The sequence below is a fragment of the Anguilla rostrata genome, chromosome 1, assembly GCF_018555375.3.
Source record: "Anguilla rostrata isolate EN2019 chromosome 1, ASM1855537v3, whole genome shotgun sequence".
NCBI classification, from domain to species: Eukaryota; Metazoa; Chordata; class Actinopteri; order Anguilliformes; family Anguillidae; genus Anguilla; species Anguilla rostrata.
This window is the reverse complement of record NC_057933.1, coordinates 83,624,266-83,648,426: the sequence shown is the minus strand read 5'-3', so window position 1 is coordinate 83,648,426 and position 24,161 is coordinate 83,624,266. Positions and strand designations below refer to the sequence as shown.

At 42.0% G+C, this 24,161-nt stretch overlaps 2 protein-coding genes and 1 long non-coding RNA gene across 15 annotated transcripts in view; 2 read left to right on the top strand and 1 right to left on the bottom strand.

Moving 5' to 3' along the window:
* The window catches only part of LOC135241416 (uncharacterized), a 43,647-nt gene extending 38,936 nt beyond the window's left edge, over positions 1–4,711 (top strand). For all 11 annotated transcript variants that reach the window (XM_064311818.1, XM_064311797.1, XM_064311789.1 and 8 more), the window contains 3 exons: positions 2,966–2,995; positions 3,514–3,633; positions 4,438–4,711. In XM_064311818.1, coding sequence (XP_064167888.1) covers positions 2,966–2,995; positions 3,514–3,633; positions 4,438–4,490 — 203 coding nt within the window. In that variant the 3' untranslated portion in view covers positions 4,491–4,711. The remainder of the gene's footprint in view (positions 1–2,965; positions 2,996–3,513; positions 3,634–4,437) is intronic.
* On the top strand, positions 541–21,933 carry LOC135241502 (interferon alpha-inducible protein 27-like protein 2). Of its 3 annotated transcripts, none has more exons than XM_064311990.1 (6): positions 541–624; positions 17,567–17,666; positions 19,734–19,758; positions 19,957–19,995; positions 20,664–20,825; positions 21,659–21,933. In XM_064311990.1, the coding sequence occupies exons 3-6, from the start codon at positions 19,755–19,757 to the stop codon at positions 21,733–21,735; spliced, it is 282 nt and encodes a 93-aa protein (XP_064168060.1). In that variant the 5' UTR covers positions 541–624; positions 17,567–17,666; positions 19,734–19,754; the 3' UTR covers positions 21,736–21,933. The 3 variants fall into 3 exon arrangements, with proteins under 3 accessions (XP_064168060.1, XP_064168065.1, XP_064168050.1); XM_064311995.1 differs by having other exon boundaries at positions 609–624; positions 17,584–17,666; XM_064311980.1 differs by lacking the exon at positions 541–624 and having other exon boundaries at positions 17,463–17,666.
* Positions 17,491–19,297, bottom strand: LOC135241627 (uncharacterized). Its single transcript, XR_010326059.1, has 2 exons — positions 19,220–19,297; positions 17,491–19,017 (listed from the first exon to the last, which is right to left on the bottom strand). It is a non-coding gene; the product is annotated as an uncharacterized LOC135241627 (long non-coding RNA).
* Positions 21,934–24,161: the final 2,228 nt, after the last annotated feature.

Below are 24,161 nucleotides of genomic sequence, written 5' to 3'. Positions count from 1 at the left end.
GGTTAGGACTTAGGGTTAGGGTTACAGTACAATTGGGTTAAGGTTAGGGTTAAGGTTAGGCATGTAGTGGTTGGGGTTAGGGCTAGGGTTAGAGGTTACGGAATGAATGTACCAAATGGGAAGTCCTCACAAGGATAGCAGTACGGGACTGTGTGTTAGTGTGTGTGTGTACCAGTATAAGTGTGTGTGTGGGTATCAGGTTACATGTGTGTATGCCACTGTAAGTCTGTGTGTGTACCAGTGTAAGTGTGTGTGTGGGTATCAGGTTACACGTGTGTATGCCACTGTAAGTGTGTGTGTGTACCAGTGTAAGTGTGTGTGTGGGTACCATTGTAAGTCTGTGTGAGTACCAGGTTACATGTGTGTGTGCGCCACTGTAAGTGTGTGTGTGTACCAGTGTGTGTCTGTATTTGCTGCCTGTGGAACAGCAGAGAGAGAGCTTGGGGAAATCAGTCAGTTTCACTTTCCTTTCTCTGTAAAAGCAGTGTCTAGCCTCTCCCAGCCTGAGTCATAGGAGGCATTGTTGCGCTGTGTGGATTCTCCTATTCGGCCAAGTAAAGGCACCTGAACTGAATATTGTGTGTAAGTCTGTTGGACTCTTCTCACCGACCGGGGGAAATTAAGGTAATGTCCACCACAATATACAACTATATTAAGAGTGGCTTTATACGACTATTATTTACGGGAATGTATTGTTTTATGATGTACAATGTATGGCCAATGAGAATTGCATTGGGAAGCAAAGGGAAAATATCACAAGCAGTTACTGGGAAACATAAATTGCTGTATTCCTGTATAAATGTAAGAGCAGTGTACTGGCAACAGTGCATTTAAACAATGACATGGTATCATAATGGTCTGAAAGGAAAATGCTTGTGAAGATGACAATTTAAAAACAGTTTATTTTAGAAAGTTATCAATTTAATGTATTTATACAGCATTTACACAGGAAAAAAGTGCTGACTGTCCTCTATAAAGTGATTTTTACAGCTGTATTCTACTGTTTTACTTTAATCCATTGCTGATGCTTTACCATTGTGTCTGACTAGTAGTGCTGCATGAATTGATATATATTTAGACTTTGATCCCTGAACGGCCTCCACATTCATGCTTCAGATCCACATTTGCAAAACTACTGAAAGTCGGCTGAAATGGGTGAGTGTCCCGCTACATTTTTACAGAATTACGGAAAGAATGGCTTTGAGATGTTGCTCAAGCAATGCTGGGGCTAAAACCCAGTGTGCAAGATTCGACTGTTCACACATTTATAGGCATTTTGTTTTATTTCTTTTTCTAGAACACGTTGCAGCAGCAGCAAGGATCAGTTTATTGGTGTTTGGTAATTATTTTGCGCAAACGTGTACGCGGGCACACGCACGAATTATATGGTATTATATACGTCGCGTTTGTACGTCGCTTTGGATAAAAGCGTCTGCCAAGTAAATGTAATGTAATGTATTACCTGCTGCACATTTACAAATGGATACTACAGTGATATTTGAGCTACGGGAAAAGTACTTTTCCCACTATTTATTTATTTGATGGGAATGAATGTCCTGTCACAGATAAATACAGTAAGCACCACCCTTGTACCACCCAGTTCTCTGAATAAATAACACGCGTCACCATCAGACTCCCGGGTTTAATGAGACGCACACCTACACCTACATGTACCTTTGTCTCGTGTGCAGGTTTGATGGTCGTGGCCCCACTGGCTGTTGGAGCTTTCAACCCTTTTGGTACAGTAGTCCAATCCGTCGCTTTCTCAGTGATGTCAGTATCAGAGTTAACCAATGGGGGTGCGGTTGACCGTTCCACAGGCAGATGGTGCGTGATTGAAACTCCGCTATGTTGTTTCGCTTTGCAAATGATACGCCTGTGACTTAATTCCAGTCACATTTGCATTCTATATGCGTGCAAGAACTTTTCTCCTAAAATAAAATTGTGATTGGTGAACTTGCTAAACGGTGTGTGAAGAAAATAAATTTTCAAACCAGCATTGAGGATGAGACGAAGTCCAGGGCCCCTTCTGCTGACGTGAAACTTAACTTTTGCCCCTGTACTTCCTCTAGATGGCGCTATTGCGCCAGACTCGGCCTTGTCTCATTCCTCATAAAGACGTTCCACATGTAATAGAAACCGAGATAATGAAAATTAAAGAATAAAAAAGTCAAAGTGAGTTTGGAATTTTCTGGCGAAGACATGACACGAATCACTCAAAACGCATCTGATCAGTCATTTGGCCCTGATGTTCATCATAGATTTCTGGAACCTACCAGGCTGCCCCAAGGGGCTAGCTTTCGGTTCTCAACCTCAGCACCGGATGTAATGTCGCCCCCTGCTGATATCTATAATTTTCGCTCAACAACTAAGTTTCCCCTCTGGGCTCCATTCATTTTTGACAGCAAAAATTACTTCCACTCAAATATCGATGTTAACTCTGTGCATTATATTAGGAATAAATATCACTTATTTTTCACATTATTTTTCCGAGGTAAAATATTTTTTCCCTAACAACCAGACAAAGATATGATTTTTTTATTTGCTATTTATTTTAGCCGATGTCTGCGCTATCCTCATTATACACGTGAGTTAGGCATGTAACTTTCTGGTACTGATGCGCTCCGCATAGGTTTCTATTGGCGTCGCTGTCTCTGCATGAAGTCTTAAAGTATTTAATATGAAGAGACAGCGACGCCAACCATTTTGCATGAGATTAGACCGAACATTTTTCTCGTATTAATCAGCATTCTTTTTCATTTCTTTGCAGATGCATTTGGAAAAGCATTTAGCTCTGGTTTGTATTAGCAATGATCAATTTTGGATAATTGCTAATTTATTTATTTATTTATTTTATGAAAAAAAAGCCTTATGCAATGCCTGGGGCTAAAACAGTGTACAAGATTTGACTGAACAGTTTTCTCTTATCAGCTTTTTAAAATGTATTTATTTTATATTTCTCTAGAATGTGTTGAAGAGGCAGCCTTTCGTGCAGGTTTGTATTAGCAAGGATCAATTTATTGGTGTTTTGGGGTTCATATTTCTTTATACACAGGTTTCCAGGTTCACGCACACATTCTGTATATAGTTCAGTGACATTCAATTTACATACAGTGACATTCAAGGCACAGATGAAGTCTCTTTTCCACTATTTATTTATTTATTAATTTTGATTTGAGTGTCCTCTTCTTGCAGATAAATCCTGTAAGCACCAGGGTCACTTTAGTCCAGTGGTAAGCAACCCCATTCCTGGAGATTTACCATCCTGTAGGTTTTCACTCCAACCCTAACAAAGCTGCGCCTCATTCAACAGCAAGAGATCTTTGTTGAGCTGCGAATTATTAGAGTCAGGTGTGCCAAATTAAGGTTGGAGTGAAAACCTACAGGACGGTAGATCTCCTAGAACTGGATTGATTACTACTGCTCTAGTCTAAATAACTCAAGTTGCCATCACGTTCCTGGTTTCACCAAATGGTGCACGTACACCTGAATGTCTCTTTGTGATGTGCGCAGGTAAAGCCGCGTTGACAGCTTCAGGAGTTCTTGCAAGTGTGGGGGCCGCGCCCGTTGTTCTCGTTGCTGGGACTGCAGCAGTGGCGGTGGGTGCGGCCGCGTTCACGCTACGATCATGTCGTAAGTAACTAAAACTCCGCTATGCTGTTTCGCTATGAAAAGGGGATGGCTGTGTTTTTTTCACCTGAAGAGAATAACTTGGCCTCATTTTGATGATCAACACTTCTAACGGCAGGCCTAGATTTAGCAAGTTTTAAGTAATGACTTATTGACAGTGACTTATAGACAGTACTTATGTATGCAAGCAGTTTGGTATTTTTGTATGCTGAGAATGTTTCTTGTCGAGATCATTGTGAGCCTCACTTACAAATGTAGTAATAATAAAAAAACGGAATTCTGAATTTTCTGAAAAATCACAAGGTGACATTTATCACTCAGAACACATCTGACCAGTCTAGTCGCACAATCAATTACTTTGCATAGTGCCGTGACAGGCTGGCTCCTCCCCCTCATAGCGCTGTGACAGGCTGGCTCCTCCCCCTCATAGCGCTGTGACAGGCTGGCTCCTCCCCCTCATAACGCTGTGACAGATTGGCTCCTCCCCCTCATAGCGCTGTGACAGGCTGGCTCCTCCCCCTCATAGCGCTGTGACAGGCTGGCTCCTCCCCCTCATAGCGCTGTGACAGGCTGGCTCCTCCCCCTCATAGTGCTGTGACAGGCTGGCTCCTCCCCCTCATAACGCTGTGACAGATTGGCTCCTCCCCCTCATAGCGCTGTGACAGGCTGGCTCCTCCCCCTCATAGCGCTGTGACAGGCTGGCTCCTCCCCCTCATAGTGCTGTGAGAGATTGGCTCCTCCCCCTCATAGCGCTGTGACAGGCTGTGTGTCTTTAAAACTGACACATGATCTGTGTGTGTTTGTCAGGGGCGGTGTGTACACCCTGTGACAGGACATGTGACCGTGATTCCGCACCCTGACCCGCACGGCGTCTGTGCTGGCGGGTGGCCTCAGCGCAGTGGCTGGCCTGCACGCGTTGACTAGCCCACACTCAGCGACGCCGCGAGCCCGTCTCCGCCGACAACACCTGCGGACATCTTGCCAGCGCGCTACACTTCACACAGATGTGTGTTCTTAAATACAATACATGTGAAGGCTTGGAAAACTGCATTCGGTTAAAAATAAAATAATATTAAACTCGCTCTGTCTCAACAGTTTTTTTTTTTCCTGAACTCCCTTTTTCCAGGCAGCTGCAACACAACAGACCATTTATGTTTCTCAGCATTTACCGATGATACATGCAGGTGCTTACACTAACCCCCTGCGTGTGATCTGTGCTTCTCCCTCTACCTGTGCTCCACCTTAACGAGCTGCTAATTACCTGATTGGCTTCACCTGCCTGTGGCTCTACATAAGCCTGCTGCAGCTGAAGAATATGAGAGGCTTTTGTGGAGAAGTTTTGTGGCTGGATGATGCATTATGGAACAACCTTGTGACTGGGTTTTTTTTCATGTTTGTCTTCATATATGGTATTTGGACAGGTAATGTTCATTTTCTTTTAGGTGCATGTTTTTGTTTTTGTTTTGGTTTTAGGTCAGAGTAGGAAACCTGTGGCAGACCATTTCTTGTTTCCATCGAGAGAAAGATGACCATTTGTTGCAGGCTAGAGTTAGTAGTCTTCTGTAGGCCCTGCTTTAGCCTTTCCTGTTGTGTCCAGCACCTACAACTGTTTGTACTTTATAGTCTCGGTTTCTGTTTTTGTGTGTCTTTATAATGAGCTGGGTTGTTTATAGTATGTTGGGATTTTCTTTTGCACTTTGATTTGCTTTGGGCACAAGGGACTTTATGCTGCACTCAAATTCATGTTGTCATTGTGGCATTGTGGGTGGATTTTGGATGTAACAACCTTCTGTAATCCCCATTGGGCTCCATTCATGTGTGACAGCAAAAATAACATACTTCCACTCAAATATTGATGTTAACTCTGTGCATTATGTTAGGAGGAAAAATCACTTATTTTTCACATTATTTTTCCGAAGTAAAATATTTTTTCTCTACCACACAGACAAAGATATGAATTATTTATTCATTATTTATTTAAGCCAAAGTCTGGGTTATCCTTGTTGTACACGTGATGTAGGCACATGACCCAAGGACACGACTAAGCACGTCTGTTGAGCGAAAAAATAGTGCTCCCTGGTTCTGATGCTGTCCCCACAGGTTTCTATTGGCATCGCTGTCTATATATTATCTCTGAGTATTTAATATAACCCTGAAAAGTGCCAAACTCTCGGTGCTGTATATGTATGGGGCATGGCCCGCCAACTTGGCTGGATGGCATACGTGCCATCCCAATGTAGAGACAGTGATGTCAATAGAAACCAATGGGGGGAGCACATCAAAACCAGGACGTACAATTTTTTTTTAAAACAATCAATTTTTTTCTTTATCTTTAACTATATCAGAATTCCAGTGGGTCAAAATTTTACATACACCAGGTTGACTGTCTCTTTAAAGAGTCTGGAGGATTCCAGAAATTGATGTAATGACTTTTTAGAAGCTTCTGATTGGCCAATTGCCATAATTAGGAGTTAATTGGGACCTGTGGCTGTATTTAAGGCCCTACCTTTAGAGTCACTGCCTTTTTGTCTTTGATACCATGGGAAAATCCAAGCAACTCAGCCAAGACTTAAGAAAAAAAATTGTGGACCTCCACAAGTCCGGTTCCTCCTTAGGAGCAATTTCCAAACAACTGAAGGTACCACAAGCATCTGTACAAACTATTGTATGCAAATATAAAAATCTTTGGACCACACAGACACTGCATCGTTCAGGAAGGAGGCACAAATTAACTCCAAAAGGTTGAACTGAACCCCAAGACAACAACAAAGGAACTGGTGAAGGAGTTGGAGGCATCAGGTACCAAAGTATCTACATCTACCTTTAAGAGAATCCTACATCACCATAGCCTGAAAGGCCATGTCGCACAAGGAAGAAGCCCCTACTCCAAGACTGGCTTTAAAAAGTTAGAATGAAGTTTGCAGGTGATCACCAGGACAAAGACCTAGCCTTTTGGAGGAGCATTCTCTGGTCAGATGAAATAAAAATTGAACTGTTTGCCCAAAATGATCAGCACTATGTATGGAGGAAAAAGAATGAGGCTTTTAATCCGAAGAACACGATCCCAAAGGTTAAGCATGGGGGTGGGAGCATCGTGTTGTGGGGGTGTTTTGCTGGAAAAGGGACAGGTGCACTTCAGAAAATAGATGGGATATAGGTGGATTATCTAGGGTTTTCCAGCAGGACAGTGGGCCTCATTCACTAATCACTAATAAAGTTTTTTGTTAATTTGTGCTTGAGTAAGGTCCTAAGAAAAGTCTACGTCAGATTCACGACGTGGTCTTAAACCGCAGAATTGTTCGCACATGTGTTTTTAAAATGATGAATCCCATTGTCCTCGTAAATGGAAAGCGCGTGCCAGTTGTTCCTAATTAGCATAGGTAAACGCCCCGCCAATACCCATAAAAGGGCATGAGACTGCAGGGCCGTGTGCACACACAAATCGAAAAGAAAAGTTGCGCGCGAAGTCAATAATGCCCAAACGAAAATCTAAAGACGGTGCAGCACCGGACTCCAAATGTAAGAAAAACTTGAATAGTTCTGAAGTGGAGGTATTGTTGCAGGAAGTGAACAGCACGACCTGTCATTTAGTAGCGTCAGTAGTGATTATAAAATAACCCAAAAAAGATGCATGGGGTGCTATTACTCGTTCAGTGAACGCTGTATCCGGAGAAGGGCGCACAACTGATGAAGTAAAAAAATGGTTTGATGTCAAATATGAGGCAAAAAAAAAAAAAAAGAAAAATGCTGGTGGGAGTGGGCGCAAGGAATAGCGTGTTATGCATTCAAACGACAAAGCGCTTCTCGTCACATTAATACCGCTAATTAAATCAACCGGCAGTAAACTGTATCGGAGTAAACCCGTCGGTGCACAAAAAATTTATTGCCAGTCATTTTGGTGTCACCCCCCTCTGATGGTGTCACCCGGTGCGGTCCGCACACCCCTAGTGACGCCTCTGAATAAGTGTTCTCTTCTTCAACATGTCCATGTGTTTAAAAAGTGTTACTTAAGTGCTTAGTTTGTATTCAAAATTTGCTTTTGCAGTATAGACCAAATATTGCATAATTGAAACCCCCCAAAATTTATTTATTTTATTCATTTATCTACAGATGAACTCCCGCTGAGGCAACCACCCTCTGAGGTGGAACCTAGCACCTTAATTCTTTGTAAAATAATGAAAATAATAATTAAAAAATATTATATATTATTAAAATATTATTGTATTTTTAATCCTGTAATATTATACAACTGTAGAATTGAAGAAAACGCAATAACCAATTATTTTGCACAAACTTACAGCACTCAAATGTGCGTAAGTGTGCTCTTCAGTGTGCATAGATTCTGTTCTTACCTAAGAACAAATCCCAAATAAGAAAACATTGGTGAATGTCAGAATCTTCGTGAAAACTGCGTAAGTGGGGTTTAAGAAGAAAATTCTTCTTAAGAACGGTTGGTGAATGAGGCCCAATGATCCTAAGCGTACCTCCAAAGTTGTAACAAAATGGCTTAAAGACAACAAAGTGAAAGAACTGGAGTGGCCATCACAAAGCCCTGACCTGAATCCCATAGAAAATGAATGTACTGAACTGAAAAAGTGTGTCTGAGCAAGGAGGCCCACAAACCTGACTGAGTTACACCAGTTCTGTCAGGAGGAATGGGAAAAAATACTAACAGTGTATGTTCCAGTCAGGTCTGGAATGCTGTTCTTGAAGAACCGCAGAGTGTCCTGGTTTTTGTCATTCAACACTAAATGAACCAATTAAAGCCGTCAAACCCTCCATGCACTACATCATTCATGCTGCATGTGAACATTCGATGCTGCATGTGAAATTAGGTCATCCTGCCAGAAGTTTTTTTCCATTTGCTGTACACAGGAAGCCACAGACAGTAAATAACAAATACAACAATGTTTGAGGGGGAGTGATGCTAACATGTACGCTATGCAGCAGCGGAAATGGCTTGCCAGTGCAACAGACACAATGCTCGGGTTACATTTTAGGTGTTGCATCTATTGAATAGGAAATTCAATAGGAGGAATTTGGTCATTTTTTTAGGTCTTGTAGCCTTTGTGGGTGCGTCGCAGGAAGAGGAACCTTGGCCCTGCCGCATTGAGGCCGCACTGAAATGACTATCCTTCCAGCAGTTTGTATGCATTACTAGCACTGAACAAGTAGCTGTAAATTGAGCGCTCAGGTTCACAGCCAACAGGTTACAGGGCATATTCCACTGGCAGAACATTTAGCTGAATGTCCATGCTGGAAGTTCATTGCTGTGAGGGCAAGCACCAGATATTGCACAAAAAAATGAAATACGCCAGTCAAATGGAAGACATCCTATTGACTAACTAGCTGCTGTCATGTTATTCAATCAATGGTGTGGGTAATAGTGCACAGTTTTAAGTTCTTGGGGTGCACATTACATTACATTACAGGCATTTAGCAGACGCTCTTATCTAGAGCGACTTACACAACTTTTACATAACATTGTGCATTGTATACATGAAGCATATATATACTGAAGCAATTTCGGTTAAGTACCTTGCTCAAGGGTACAACGGAAGTGTCCTACCCGGGAATTGAACCTACGAATTTTCGGTTACAAGCCCAGTTCCTTACCCACTGTGCTACACTCCGTCCTGCTAGACAGACAGTCTCTCTTGGAGCCAGCACGCCTCCTCCTTAGTGAAGAAGCACAACAACGTCTGTACTTCCTAAGAAGGCTAAAGAGAGCTGGGCTGTGCCCATCTATTCTCTCCAGGTTCTACAGGTGTACCATAAAGCCCATACCGACTTGCTGCATTACTGTTTGGCATGGGAACTGTCCAACTGCAGACAGGAAGGCCCCGCAGCGGGTTGTGAAATCGGCCCAGTACATCACTGGAGCCAGTTTCCCCGCCACCAAGGATATTTACACTGTAAGGTGTGAAAGAAAAGCGCACAGCATCATGAAGGACTCCTCGCACCCCTTTCAAGGATTGTTTGACCCGCTGCCTTCTGGAAGAAGGCTGAGGAGTATCAAGACCAGAACCACCAGGTTCATAAACAGCTTTTTCCCCACAGGCTGTTGGTCTCCTGAACTGTCCTACCTTAAGGTTTTTTAGACCTACGTAAGCACTTCAGCACTTTAACAGTCAGACACACTGCTGCTTTATACTTCATCTTAAGTGAAGTTTTAAGTTTTCTGCTTTTAATGTTCTACGTTCTGTTTTTATTGCTTTGTTTTTATTGCTTGTTTAATTTTTTTAGGTATTGCACTATGGCCCCATGGGCACTGTATTTCATTCTACTCTTTGCATAACCTGTAAGGAGAAGGAATGACAATAAACTTAAACTTACCTGCAATGGTGCAACAAGTCAATAACTTTTCATTAAGGATGTTAGCAGGGTGACGTTGACATTCCCTGGCTACCTAAGTTGAAAAGAGTGAACATTCTCCCATACCCCATGATTCCCTGCTCTGGGCTAAACCATTATGATAGGGGCACTAAGAAGCTTAAGCCACATCTCCCCTTTTAAGTAGAACAGCACAGAGTAATTAGTTTACTGAACCTTTAACTGAACACAGCCAGACTCATATAAATCTTACCATAACAATTTCAATATCATTTCAATACTCAACCTGAAACTCAAATATTATTATTCTTTTTTTTTTAACTCAAACATTCTCTTTCAAACAACCAATGTAAGGCATACTCAAAAACATTTACTTTCCATTCTTTCTTCACATTGCTTTTTTGTTTTTTTTTGTTTTTGTGGTTTCACAATTGGCCTCCCAGCACTAGCTGTGGGTATAGTGAGTCACGGACTGAAGCTAGGTGTTTGTGGTGTTGTGTGGTGGTGTCCAGTAAAGGTTTTCAGATCTGGGGCATCTGCCGGTCCATCCAGCCTGGCACATTCTCATGTTGTGACACGCGATATAATAAAAATACAGACAAATAAATGTGAATATATCTTACAACTATAACTATATCAGTTGATTCAAGTAATCGACAAATTTTGCAACATATTTATCAATATATAATATATAATATATTATTAGCATTTATTCCGATTGCACTGAATGCACAAAGTTCAACTATAGTTCAGTCATTTTTATAATTTTCCATGTGACAGCTTTAAGTTGTGTGAGGTAAGATGGCCAATTGTTAGTTGTAGCCTGGCTTCATTTTAATATCAATACTTTTAACGGCAGGTATAGATTTTCCAAGTTTTAATCAATGGCTTATAGACAGTGCTGTGTATACCTGAGTAACATGGTATTTTTTTAATTTATTTTTTTTACGTTGAAACGTGTTTTAATTTAATTTTTTTTATTTTAGATATACTGTACAGTATGGCAAGCCCTCTTAATATTTAATAGCCTCACTTGACTATCCATAATTACATTTTAGATATGTACAAATGCATTTTGAATAGTCATAATCACAATGTGACTGGTCAGAATGGTAATTGAAGATATCTGCACATATATTTTGACTAGGCAAAACACATTGTAATTATGACTACTCAAAATGCATTTGTAGATAATTAATTATGGATGGTCAAGCGAGGCTATTAAACGTAAACGAGGCTATTAAACGTTAAGAGGGCTTGCCATAGACCTGACTCCGTGCATTTGAACGTGGTTACGCCTCTCAGGCTCAGGGTATATAAACGGTCGCAAGTAAGCTACGTTATGCGTTGATTGCAAGCACCATACAGGACGCAATGAAACTGCTGGTCACTCTCGCCTTTGCGTGCGCGCTCTTCTCTGGAGGTAATGCCGTTTAAAACCTGCTCTTCTGAAAATTCGCAACACAAAATGCAAACTGAAATTATTGTCATAAATGGTATTTGGGATATAGTTTAACGTGTGCGGGGCTAAAATAGTCTTCTGTCACAGTCCGTTGCTCAGCCCTTCTCACTCGATTTGCTAGCCTACTTAAGTTTACATACAAAATTCATTTAAGGTAAATCCTTTGAGGTATAAGTACGTTTTTCCTGTCCTTTTTGTGTATGCCGTTTTTATTAAACTGTCACGTAACAGTAACAGGGAAACTAATTCTTACGTTGGAAGGGCGGGGGGGGGGGGTCTTCTATGCAACTTTATAGTTTTCCCAATAAAAAAATTAATTTAAAAAATTCACATATATTTTAGTATATGCACTGGATTGTTACGTATGTATACCCAGTACCTCTGGACCATGCGTGTCAGATACCGTGCCAGACCAAGCCCACTGTTCAATGGGTTGATGTCCAGAATTCATTCACTATCTTATTCTTCTGTCACAGCATCTCTTGCATATCTCAATGGAATGAAGTGTTTCACCTGTAAGGATAATGACTGCACACATACTAAGGAGTGCCGGGAATCTGATGATCGCTGCTTTTCAGCCTCAGGTGAGAAATGGATCAGAAACGTCTTGAATTTGATGCTGGAAATAGACATGGTACAAATTGAACTAAAATATGGCATTTTATTATTTGAGCATTGATGCTGTGTTGCTTAAAGCAAACCAAATTGCAAAATATTTGTGTAAAGGAAACCATTCTGGATAAAAAAAATTGTCTTTACCACATTGATTCATTGATTTTTTCAATATTTTTCTTTATAATTACTTTCCCCCCTATTCTTTTTGAAGTGATCATTAATGGGCAGGAAATAAGAAACAAGGGATGTATGAGCCAAACTGACTGTTCAGTGTACAAGTGCCATGCAATAAACAATGAGCACGCATGCTGTAAGGGAAACCTGTGCAACAACGCCCTGCGCATCGGACAGAGAGTCCTCTTCCTCCTCCTGGTGCCCCTGGCCTCCTTCATCCTCTTCAGCTAAGCAGCATGTTGACCTGTCATATGATTGTTTGGTCGTATTGTATTAACCCAGACACATGATTACACATTTTAGTGAATACATTATATAGCATTTCTTCTCACCAAGAACTCAGGGTGTTTTTTTTTTTTTGTATTTTTTTAATTAGTGCAAAATATTTTTTACTGTTTTTTTTAAAATAAAATTTTATCGAAATCAAACTGCCTTTTTGTCTCTTGGTTTTCTGGTCAATGCGAATGAGAAAACACCAGACCAGTGGAGAGTTTTTCACCTGAATGTAGCCTTTCACAGGAAAACAAGAACCAGATCAGAAACTTAAAAATAAAAATGTTTATGCACTGCTTTTTCCTAAGGGAGGAGTTGTTTCAATTCATCATGCCTCTCCCTGAGTATGATATTCAGAAATGCAATAGGTGCAGACAGACTAACCTTTTTTCCACAGTTGAGTAAATATATTCAGAAAATATATATTTTAAAAGTTAACATGAAACAGAACATTAAGCCACAGTAAAGATTGCACAATAACGGAAGCGTTTTTTAATGCACTTCATACTGTCGATCCAGAGATGTGTTTGTGAAATAACATTACATGACAAGCTGAGGTTGTTACTGTAAAACCGGTGGGTCTGGAAAACCTATGTCAGTTTGTTTCTATGTGAGATATCTTTTGGACGCGTCGACGTCTTTATTGAAATATCATGTACGGACGGAGTGTGGCACAGTGGGTAAGGAACTGGGCTTGTAACCGAAAGGTCGCTGGTTCGATTTCCGGGTAAGGACACTGCCGTTGTACCCTTGAGCAAGGTACTTAACCTGCATTGCTTCAGTATATATCCAGCTGTATAAATGGATACAATGTAAAGTGCTATGTAAAAAAGTTGTGTAAGTCGCTCTGGATAAGAGCGTCTGCTAAATGCCTGTAATGTAATGTAATGTAAGCTGAACAGCACAATATGAGTTCATACAACATATTTATGGTTGCATTGTCAACATAGAAGGCTTATCATCAGAGTTTAGAATTTGTAATCCACAGAACATTGAACCTTGAAAGTTGTACAAACTTAAAAGCGGAGAACAAAAAATTATTTTAAGTACATCAACCCAAACACAATTCAGAATCAGAACTCATTTTTGGAATGCTGGGATGGCATTCTTACAATACACGCTTGGCTTTGCCTGTCAGAACAATTAATGCCAGTACTGTAATATTTTAAGATAAAATGAGTCCAGTTGAGCCTTCCTTGAAATACCCATAGATGTGGAAGCCATTGTAAGAAATACAAAAGCGTGTGCATGGACTATATACATAGTTGTTAACATGAATGAGTTAATTTTTTAAGAATTTACAATTAAAACACTACATGGCCAAAAAGTACATGGACCACTGACATCCGACATCTCATCCACAATCCGCATTAATGGTGTGCATGAAATGCGCAAAACAAGTTCAGCCAGGAAACTCTGGCTGCAGCCGATAAATTGGTCAGCCTGAGTAACCACATACTCAGGCGTTTCCTTAATCCACCAGTTGCATACACACAACACTGTTCCTTTACCCATCCAATCACAGGCACACATCACCAACGGACCGCCTTTTTAAACCAACAGTCAGACCTCTCAGTGCTGCTGCTTGCCTGCTCTGCTTATGCATGCTTACCTGCTACTGCTCAGAACTGCGTTTACCCATTACCCCAGCTGCCACCTGCTGTTTGGATCTGCTCCCATGGTCAACTGTCTGTTAAGTTCCAGTGGATGGGCCCCATGGTCTGGTGTCTGTTAAGGCTCTGTTCCAGTGTGTGGATGGGCCTCATGGTCTGGTGTCTGTTAAGGCTCTGTTCCAGTGTGTGGATGGGCCTCATGGTCTGGTGTCTGTTAAGTGATTCTTTATGAGATTTACCTTTTAAACACTCACTGCTGAAAGAAGCAACAAACAAAGATAGCTGATCCAAAAATAAATGCAGTTGGTCCACAAAAAACAGAACTATATGTATTTTATATGTAATTGCAAATCAAAATTAAGGACAGGGCTGATGAGTTCAGATCCCTTTATGCAGTGGTGAAACTTTACAATGACCCTGCAGTTCCTCTAGGCGGCGCTATCGTGCCACTCTCTGCCTCATCCCCTTTCTCACAAAGACATTTTACTGGTGCAGGTGGAGAACAGCTTAATGCACTTATTTTAATCTCTGCAATCTCTAATGCACACAAGTGCTCTTTAAAAAAAAAAAACTTGAAAAAGCTTTGAAAATGACTTTCCAATTTAAAAATTATTCAAGATTTCTTTATTTGTCATTCCTCAGTACTCTCATACATTAGAACGAAATGCCGTTTCTCCCAGCCCAACAGTGCACATATAAATATACAATCTACTATAGAAACAGTCTTAATTAACTAAATAAATATATGGTTAAAAAAATAGGAAACTGTTGTCCTTTCTTTAAAAAAGTATATTAAATTTGCACATATACGCAAGTGTGAATCCCCAGTGTGTGCATAGTCTGGACAGCCTGCATTGTCACTGGAGTGAGTGACTATGCTGGGGGGGGTTCAGGGGGTGAGTGAGGTGGGGTGGGCGTGCTTTTGTGTGGGGGGGGGGGCAGTGTGTTTATAGTCTGGACAGCCTGTGGAAGGAAGCTGTTGAGCAGCCGGGTGGTGTTAGCGCGGGTGCTCCTGTACCTCTTCCCAGACGGCAGGAGGGAGAACAGACTGAGGGAGGGGTGGGTGGGGTCCGTTACGACGTTGGAGGCTCTGCGGGCGCAGCGCTGGTGATAGATGTCCAGCGGGGAGAAGAGGGGGGCGCCGACAATCTTCCCGGCTGTCTTCACTGTCCTGCCGAGTTGTTTTCGTTCAGACACTTTACAGTTCCCAAACCAGGCAGTGATGCAGTAGCGTTGGACGCTCTCAGCGGTGCCCCTGCAGAAGGTGGTGAGGGCCGGAGTGGGGAGACTTGCCTTCTTCAGCCTCCGGAGGGGGTGGAGCCGTTGTTGGGGCGGGGGGAAGTTCAGACAATATTAAGGGCCCCGAGTGACAGGAGCCGATAGGGTTTTGTGCGGTGGTGGGACCCAATGGGAGATCTTTTCATGGGGCCCAAAATCCCGGGTGGTGCCCCTGTCGATAAACATCAAACCGTAAAATTTAATCGCATGCGAAAGCAAATAATGGTAATAACACCAATGCGCATGTTTGAGTTCCATGTGCTACATGCAAATGAGTGAGACTCCATTGCAAACTTCATGGAGTGGAGAGAAAGATTTCATCAGTGAAGAGGCTGACTCAGAAATCTTTGGGGAGCCGTCAAGGCATCTGAGCCTCCTCTGCTGCTGAACTTGACCAAGAGGACTCCTCTGTAGGTACACCCATGTGTCGTTTTTTAAAATTTTTATAAGGTTCACGCCCAACTTGGGGGCTGATAATGTCCAGTTCATTCCCAAATTTGGAACGGGCAAATTGTCTGCAACAACAACGACATTCACGGCGCAAACCACCGTTGCTGACTTGGGAGAGAGTCGAGATCGGCCAGCTGCTTCTTTACACACCGCAGACTACAGCCAAGCTTGCATAGAGCCGCCCGAGCCATCCTGCAGCCCCACAGGCACAGATCAACTGCATCAAATACTAAGTTAATGCACTGAACAGCTTATTTGATCCATGACAGCTTTGATCGTGCCTGTGGGGCTGCAGGATGGCTCGGGCAGCTCTATGCAAGCTTGGCTGTAGTCTGCGGTGTGTAAAGAAGCAGCTGGCCGATCTCGACTCTCTCCCAAGTCAGCAGCGGTGGTTTGCGCCGTGAATGTCGTTGTTGTTGCAGACAATTTGCCCGTTCCAAATTTGGGAATGAACTGGACATTATCAGCCCCCAAGTTGGAATAACAGGAAATCAGAAAATAATTAAACCATGGGTGTGCTGGAATAACAGGAAATCGGGAAATAATTAAACCATGGGTGTGCTGGAATAACAGGAAATCGGAAAATAATTAAACCATGGGTGTGCTGGAATAACAGGAAATCGGGAAATAACTAAACCATGGGTGTGCTGGAATCACAGAAATCACAGAGGCTGAATATGTTTTCCTTCTTTTTTTTGTGATCAAATTTTTTTTTAGGATAAACAAAACAATATATACATAGATCAGTTGGAGTGTAGAAGACACAAAAAACAGAAATATCCAAGACAATACAGGATAATATACAATAAACAACAGCTAAATAAATAACATAAATAAACAAACCCCACCCCCCTCCCCCATATGTATCCCCATATGAATGCTAGCTGTCCAGTTCTGTTTCTCTTAAAGTGAAACACACGAGGTGTGTGAAGCCTCAGGACAGCATGCAGCTGGGTCACATTTTAACGCTGCTGTTTCTCTTTATGTCCTCTCATCATTTAACGCTACATGAGAACATCTCCTCACCCTGCATAGCATTTGAGCATTTAGCCAACACTTTTATCCACAGCAACTCACACCAATTACATTGTTTCAAAAAAATGCAAAGCGTTTATGTTCATATTTCTGCATCATATTTCTATGTGGAATATGCAACTTGGACTTACTGTGTGTTGCTGTTATGTGTTCTTACATGTGATTGGGAGGATGTACTGTACTGATGCTGTACTGGAATAAAATTCCACCAACATGACTGTGGGGCAATACTGTATCTTGATGAAACCAAGTGAATAAAAATACCTTTTAATAAGAGCTGATTATCTGCATTTTAATCACGTTTAAAATAAAAAAATTACAAATCTAAAATTGCGGAACACAGCCAAATCAAGAGAAAATATGTCTTTGTCCCAAACAATATGGAGGACCACTGTGGAGTATTTTGAGCTAAAGCAGCTTCAGTGTTTTGCCAACAGGGATACAATAGCAGCAGTAGCCCAGAAGGGGATCAAACCCACAACCTTTCCATTGTAAACCCAGTTTGCCACTGTTTACCAGTGTAAGTGTGTGTGTATATGTGTGTGTGTGTACCAGTGTAAGTGTGTGTGTGCGTGTGTGTGTGTGTGCACCAGTGTACATGTGAGTGTGTACCAGTGTGTGTCTGTATTTGCTGCCTGTGGAACAGCAGAGGGAGAGCTTGGGGAAATCAGTCAGTTTCACTTTCCTTTCTCTGTAAAAGCAGCCTCTAGCCTCTCCCAGCCTGAGTTATTGGACTATATAAAGGACCATCAGCTTGCACTTTCCACCTCACACACCAAGCTACTGTCCTCCACAGAGCTCAGGTAAGTTCTTACTTAAATATAAATGTGCACTTCATGGGAACTCCACTTATATATGTGCTGTATCTGCAAATTCTAACTAAATTTTTTAAATTTTGTTGCATCTGTTATGTTATTTATTGGTACTGTATATACTGTTTTCTGTGTATACCGTATGTCAGAGGTATATCCATATGAAATATTGCAAATGTAGTATTCACTTTAAATGAAAAGATATTATGTACAATGTAAATGAGAATTAAATGAGCATTCAAAGAAGTTGAAGTAAAAGGGTCTCTTGCATCTATAATGTGAATATACATAAATTTGCTTTGCAAATTATATTTCATCAAAGAGGAAAAATTCAGGGCACTTTTCTCTCTGTAAAAAAATATAAAAAGCCTTTAACATGATGGCTGTTTCATGATGAAACATTTAAAATGATATAAAGAAGTTCTACAGCCCATGCGTAGCTGGAAAAAAAAACCAGCCTGCTTCAGAACACAATCGCACAGGCAGCCTACACCAAGTACAGTAAGAACGTTCTGTTAGTACAGTACGAACGTTCTGTTATTCTTACACATCGACTATCTTTTCCTCGACTGTTTACTTCCCTTCCGGTGGTCTGATTCTTCCATCGCCACCCGAGCGTTTGCCGGTCCTCGGTGCAGCTGTGTGTTATTAACTGGTGCAGGCAGCAGAAGGGAGAGCCCCACGCCATGCCCTGAGGCTATTTTTTCCGCCACGCACGAACGGCAGCTCTTTTTTTACATCATCATTTCAAATATTCAGTCATGAGTGCTATCATGTTAAAGGCTTTTTATACATTATTCTGGACAGGAGAGTGCCTTGTGCCTTTCTTCTTTGATACATTGTATTATAATGGTGGGGTGGGGTGGGGGTGGGGGGGTGTCGGAGAACCGACTAATACAGGGGAACGAAAAGCTAACGCTACAGGAAGCGTTAACCACAAAGTCCCGAAGGACAAAGGAAAGAGAACACCAGAAAATAACACAAAATAAGATCCTTGGGAGAGAAACTCCCGCACACACAGGATCATAAACCAAAAGAAAACACGGAATAAAAAAGGACTCCGAAGGACAACCTTGTCCAGCCGTTAAACTGGCTCGAGAAACCAACAACTACACGTACAAACCAGGGCGAAAAAGAAAAGGGACCAGTGGTACAGAGGCGAAGCTCCGGTCCCAAACCCAAAACTGGTCTTAAAAAATAAAGACAACTGAGTAGCAAAATTACTCAGCGAAAAGAAAAAGCCTGAGACGCAGCTCAGAAAGACACAAACAAAATACAATACCAGGGACAATGTCCCAATACCCAACGGCTCACACAAGCTCAAAATAAAAGTAAAAATACCCTAAGACGTCAGAATGCGCTCACTGCGCTAAAAGACTGAACGCCTTTAAAAGAGGACACAGAATCACCCACAAACACAATTCTGTACAGAGTCCACCGAGCACCTATACCTTACCAGCTTTGTGAAAAAGGGATTTAACACAGAAGCGCTGATGGCTGTTCTGTCAGCGCTCATAAAGGCACCACCCCAGGTGAAAATAAACGGGAACCTAAAACAAATTAAGAAATTCCCAGACGCCAGGTGCCTTCTAGTGGCAGCACAAGGCCACTGCACCCCAGACCAATGACATGTATTCCCTACAAAAGAGAACCTTCATCACACTTTTTGAACTCCTGAGCAATCCAGATGTTCTCTGTACTTTTGAACATAATATTTTAATATTTCAATATGGCACGAATGCAATGATACTGTATGGACAACTGCATTTTTAATAAAGATGTAAAATTATAAAGGCTTGAAGGGAAAATGCTTGTTAAGACCCAAATTTAAAAAGTAATTTTAGCCGCATATCAGTTCAATATACTCATGAACGGCTCACAAAGCTAGACAGGCATCCTCTGTAATGGGTTTTATGCAACGTGTTTAAGCTACCGTCACAGCTTATTCTCATGCAGTGATGATAACACGGCAGAGGGTCTAATTAGAAGAGCTGTATTAATTGCTAAATATTTGGATTCCTACTGTATCAATGAAAGACACTGATTTTCATGTTTCAGACCAACACCCTTCTCAGCACCATGGGTGAGTATCCTATTACTTTAATACAGAATGACAGAAACAGATAAAGGTTTTCAGATTTTGTTCCAGCACCATGTTAATTGCTAAGTATGACTGGGGCTCAATACTGTATTAGAGAATAGACTGAAACCATGCCAGATTATTTATCTGCATTATCATAAATGTTTGTCTTGCAAAATTGCATTGCATTTCTTTCTCTAGGTCTTCTTGGATTAGCACTTGGCGCCGCACTTGGCGCTGGTACGTATCACCAAGGAAATATTTGGGATGTTTATTTTAGGCATCTCTCTCTCTCTCTCTCTCGCTATCTCTCTCTCTCTCTCTCTCTCTCGCTATCTCTCTCTCTCTCTCTCTCTCTCTCTCTTTCATCCATACTTATTATTATTTTTGTTCTGGGCATTTTTTGTAGACCAAAATGTTCTATTTTTTTTTTTTTGTCTATTTTTTTTTTTCATGCTTATATTCAACTTTTTGATATATATATAATATATATATATATATATATATATATATATATATATATGTATATCCAAAACACATGTATATCCAAAACATTTAGTTAATGTATTGATTGTATTTTTTATTTTTTTTTAATTGGGTGGGTTTGAAGGTCTGATTGGACGGGTTTGAGGGTCTGATTGGGTGGGTTTGAGGGTCTGATTGGGCGGGTTTGAGGTCGTGGGGGTTGGTCTGATGGGGTTTGGGTCTGATTGGGTGGGTTTGAGGGTCTGATTGGGCGGGTTTGAGGGTCTGATTGGGTGGGTTTGAGGGTCTGATTGGGTGGTTTGAGTCTGATTGGGCGGGTTTGAGCCACTGAGTCTGATTGGGGGTTAGCGTCTGGGAAACCTGTCACCATTTCCGGTTTTACCAAAATGCACACCTACACCTGGACGTCTCTTTGTGCGCAGGTACGGCCACCGTTGCGATTCCAGCGGTTGTAGGACTAGCGGGCTTCACAGCTGCCGGTGTTGCGGCCGGATCCATCGCCTCCTCCATGATGTCAGCAGCGGCGGTAGCCAATGGGGGCGCAGTGGCTACTGGATCTGCAGTGGCTGTTCTACAGTCAATAGGTATGGAAGGAAGAGAAGTCCACTCCCTAAAGAGAGTCGCAAAAAATATAATTCGTTTTGCTTCTTTATTATCTTCCTCTCTGATCCACTAGGCCTTCAAAGGGCTTTTTGTGTTCAGCTTGGATTCAGTCAAAATGAGTGTTACAATTTTTTGGTACAAACATTTTTTTCAAAGAGATTTTCATGATTTACGAACTGGCCAAACTGTGCGTGTAAAACAGAAACACATGCGCTTAATTAGCCAAAATTCAGGAACAATGATGTTAGAATTTAGGCCTCTGTGTGTGATCTGAGATATCATGGTCAACTATCTGTTAAGTTCCAGTGTGTGGATGGGCCCCGTGTTCTGGTCTCTGTTAAGGCTCTGTTCCAGTGTGTGGATGGGCCCCATGATCTGGTATCTGTTAAGGCTCTGTTCCAGTGTGTGGATGGGCCCCATGGTCAACTATCTGTTAAGTTCCAGTGTGTGGATGGGCCCCATGGTCTGGTATCTGTTCAGGCTCTGTTCCAGAGTGTGGATGGACCCCATGGTCTGGTATCTGTTAAGGCTCTTTTCCAGTGTGTGGATCGGCCCCATGGTCTGGTACCTGTTAAGACACTGTTCCAGTGTGTGGATGGGCCCCACGGTCTGGTATCTGTTAAGGCTCTGTTCCAGTGTATGGATGGGCCCCACGGTCTGGTATCTGTTAAGGCTCTGTTCCAGTGTATGGATGGGCCCCACGGTCTGGTATCTGTTAAGGCTCTGTTCCAGTGTATGGATGGGTCCGGCTTAAAAAAAATTGTGATTAAAACCCCTAAAAACCCTGACGGAGGACATTGTGTTTGATTGACAGGGGCAGCAGGACTCTCTACTGCAGCCTCTGCAGCACTGTCCAGTGCCGGGGCGGCTATCGGAGCCATCCTGATCTAACCCTCGGCCTGCCATCCCCTGGATCCATCCCTGAGGTGGACTCACCAGACCAGCCCAGCGTACCCTTTGAACCCCAACTAATAATATTTAGGAAAATGTGTGCAGTTAACACAAAGAGAAACCAAAACAACCTTCATAAAGCAGTTAGTTGAAATGAGTGTAATGTTGTTCTGTTTAAATAAATAATTAATTCACTAAGCAGTCACTGTTATGTTCTCTGTTTTGTCAGCCAAACACTGGTGAGATTTACCCACAGCCAAACACTGCTGAGATTTACCTTCAGCCAAACACTGCTGAGATTTACCTACAGCAAAACGCTGCTGAGATTTACCTACAGCCAAACACTGATGATATTTACCTACAGTCAGGCAGACACTGCTGAGATTTATCTATAAACAATCACTGCTGAAAGTTACCGACAGGCAAACATTGCTGAGATTTACCTACAGCCAAAAACTGCTGACATTTACCTACAAACAAAGATAGGCGATCCAAAAATAAATTCTGTTTGATCCACATAGAAATGTAGCTGGTTCACATTTGTGCATCACCTGTTGCTTGCATTCATTTGTGGATTGTTGAGACAATCCTGGCAGCATGATTTGTAGTGGCAGCATAGTATAATGGGTAAGGAACTGGTCTTGTAACCTAAAAGGTCACAGGTTTGATTCCCAAGGAGGACACTGCCATTGTACCCTTGAGCAAGGTACTTTACCTGCATTGCTCCAGTATATATCCAGCTGTATGATTGGATGCAGTGTAAATGCTGTGTAAAAAATTGCCTAAGTCGCTCTGGATACGAGCATCTGCTAAATGCCTGTAATGTAAACTCCACTATGCTCTGTCACAATGCAACACGGGTTTATATGTGAGCCACACTCCTCTGTACAAGACTTCTGCGTTTGATTTACATTCAGTTACATTTGCGTTATTAGCTGCGTATAAAGGTTTTTTCTCCAAATAGCATTGTGATTGGTGAACTTGCTAAACAGCGTGTGAAGAAAATAAAACTCAACTATATGTATTTAATTGCAAATCAAAATTAAGGACAAGACTTGAGTTCAGAGTCCTTTATGCTGAGGTGAAACTTTACAATGACCCAGTAGTTCCTCTAGTTGGTGCTATTGCACCACTCTCCTTTCCTTAATCCACCAGTTGCATACACACAACACTGTTCCTTTACCCATCCAGTCACAGGCACACATCACCAACGGACCGCCTTTTTAAACCTACAGTCAGACCTCTCAGTGCTGCTGCTTGCCTGCACTGCTTATGCATGCTTACCTGCTACTGCTCAGCATTGCGTTTACCCACTACCCCAGCTGCCACCTGCTGTTTGGATCTGCTCCCATGGTCAACTGTCTGTTAAGTTCCAGTGGATGGGCCCCATGGTCTGGTGTCTGTTAAGGCTCTGTTCCAGTGTGTGGATGGGCCCCATGGTCTGGTGTCTGTTAAGGCTCTGTTCCAGTGTGTGGATGGGCCTCATGGTCTGGTGTCTGTTAAGTGATTCTTTATGAGATTTACCTTTTAAACACTCACTGCTGAAAGAAGCAACAAACAAAGATAGCTGATCCAAAAATAAATGCAGTTGGTCCACAAAAAACAGAACTATATGTATTTTATATGTAATTGCAAATCAAAATTAAGGACAGGGCTGATGAGTTCAGATCCCTTTATGCAGTGGTGAAACTTTACAATGACCCTGCAGTTCCTTAGGCGGCGATCGTCCCACCTTGCCTCACCCCCTTTTTCCCAAAGAATTTTTGGTGCAGGTGGAGAAAGCTTAATGACTTTTTTTTAATTTTATATAATCACCAAATGCACAAAAGTGCTCTTTAAAAAAAAAAAAATTTGACTTTCCAATTTAAAAAAATTATTCAAGATTTTTTTATTTGTCATTCCTCAGTATCTCATACTTTAGAACGAAAGCCGTTTCTCCCAGCCCAACAGTGACATATAAATAACAATTGCTATAGAAACAGTCAATTTAAACTAAATAAAATATAAAATTTAAAAAAGATGGGAAACTGTTGTCCTTTTTTTTAAAAAAGTATTTTAAAATTTTTGCACATATAGAGGTAAAACCCCCGTGGGTAGTTGGAACCTGATTTACGGAAATGGGGACATCGGGGGGTTTGGGGGGAGTGAGGGGGGTGGGCGTGCTTTTGTGTGGGGGGGGGCGGGGGTGGTTTTAGTCTGGACGCTGGGAAAGGGAAATGTGGAGCAGGGGTGGTGTTAGTGCGGGGCCCTTACCTCTTCCCAGAGGCGGGGGGAAAAAAGACAAGGGGGGTGGGGTCCGGACGTTTGGGGCTTTGGGCGGAGCCGGTGATAGATGTCCAGGGGGGGAAGGGGGGGCCCCGACAATCTTCCCGGCTGTCTTCCTGTTTCCGCCGAGTTTTTTTCGTTAGACATTTAAGCCCAAACCA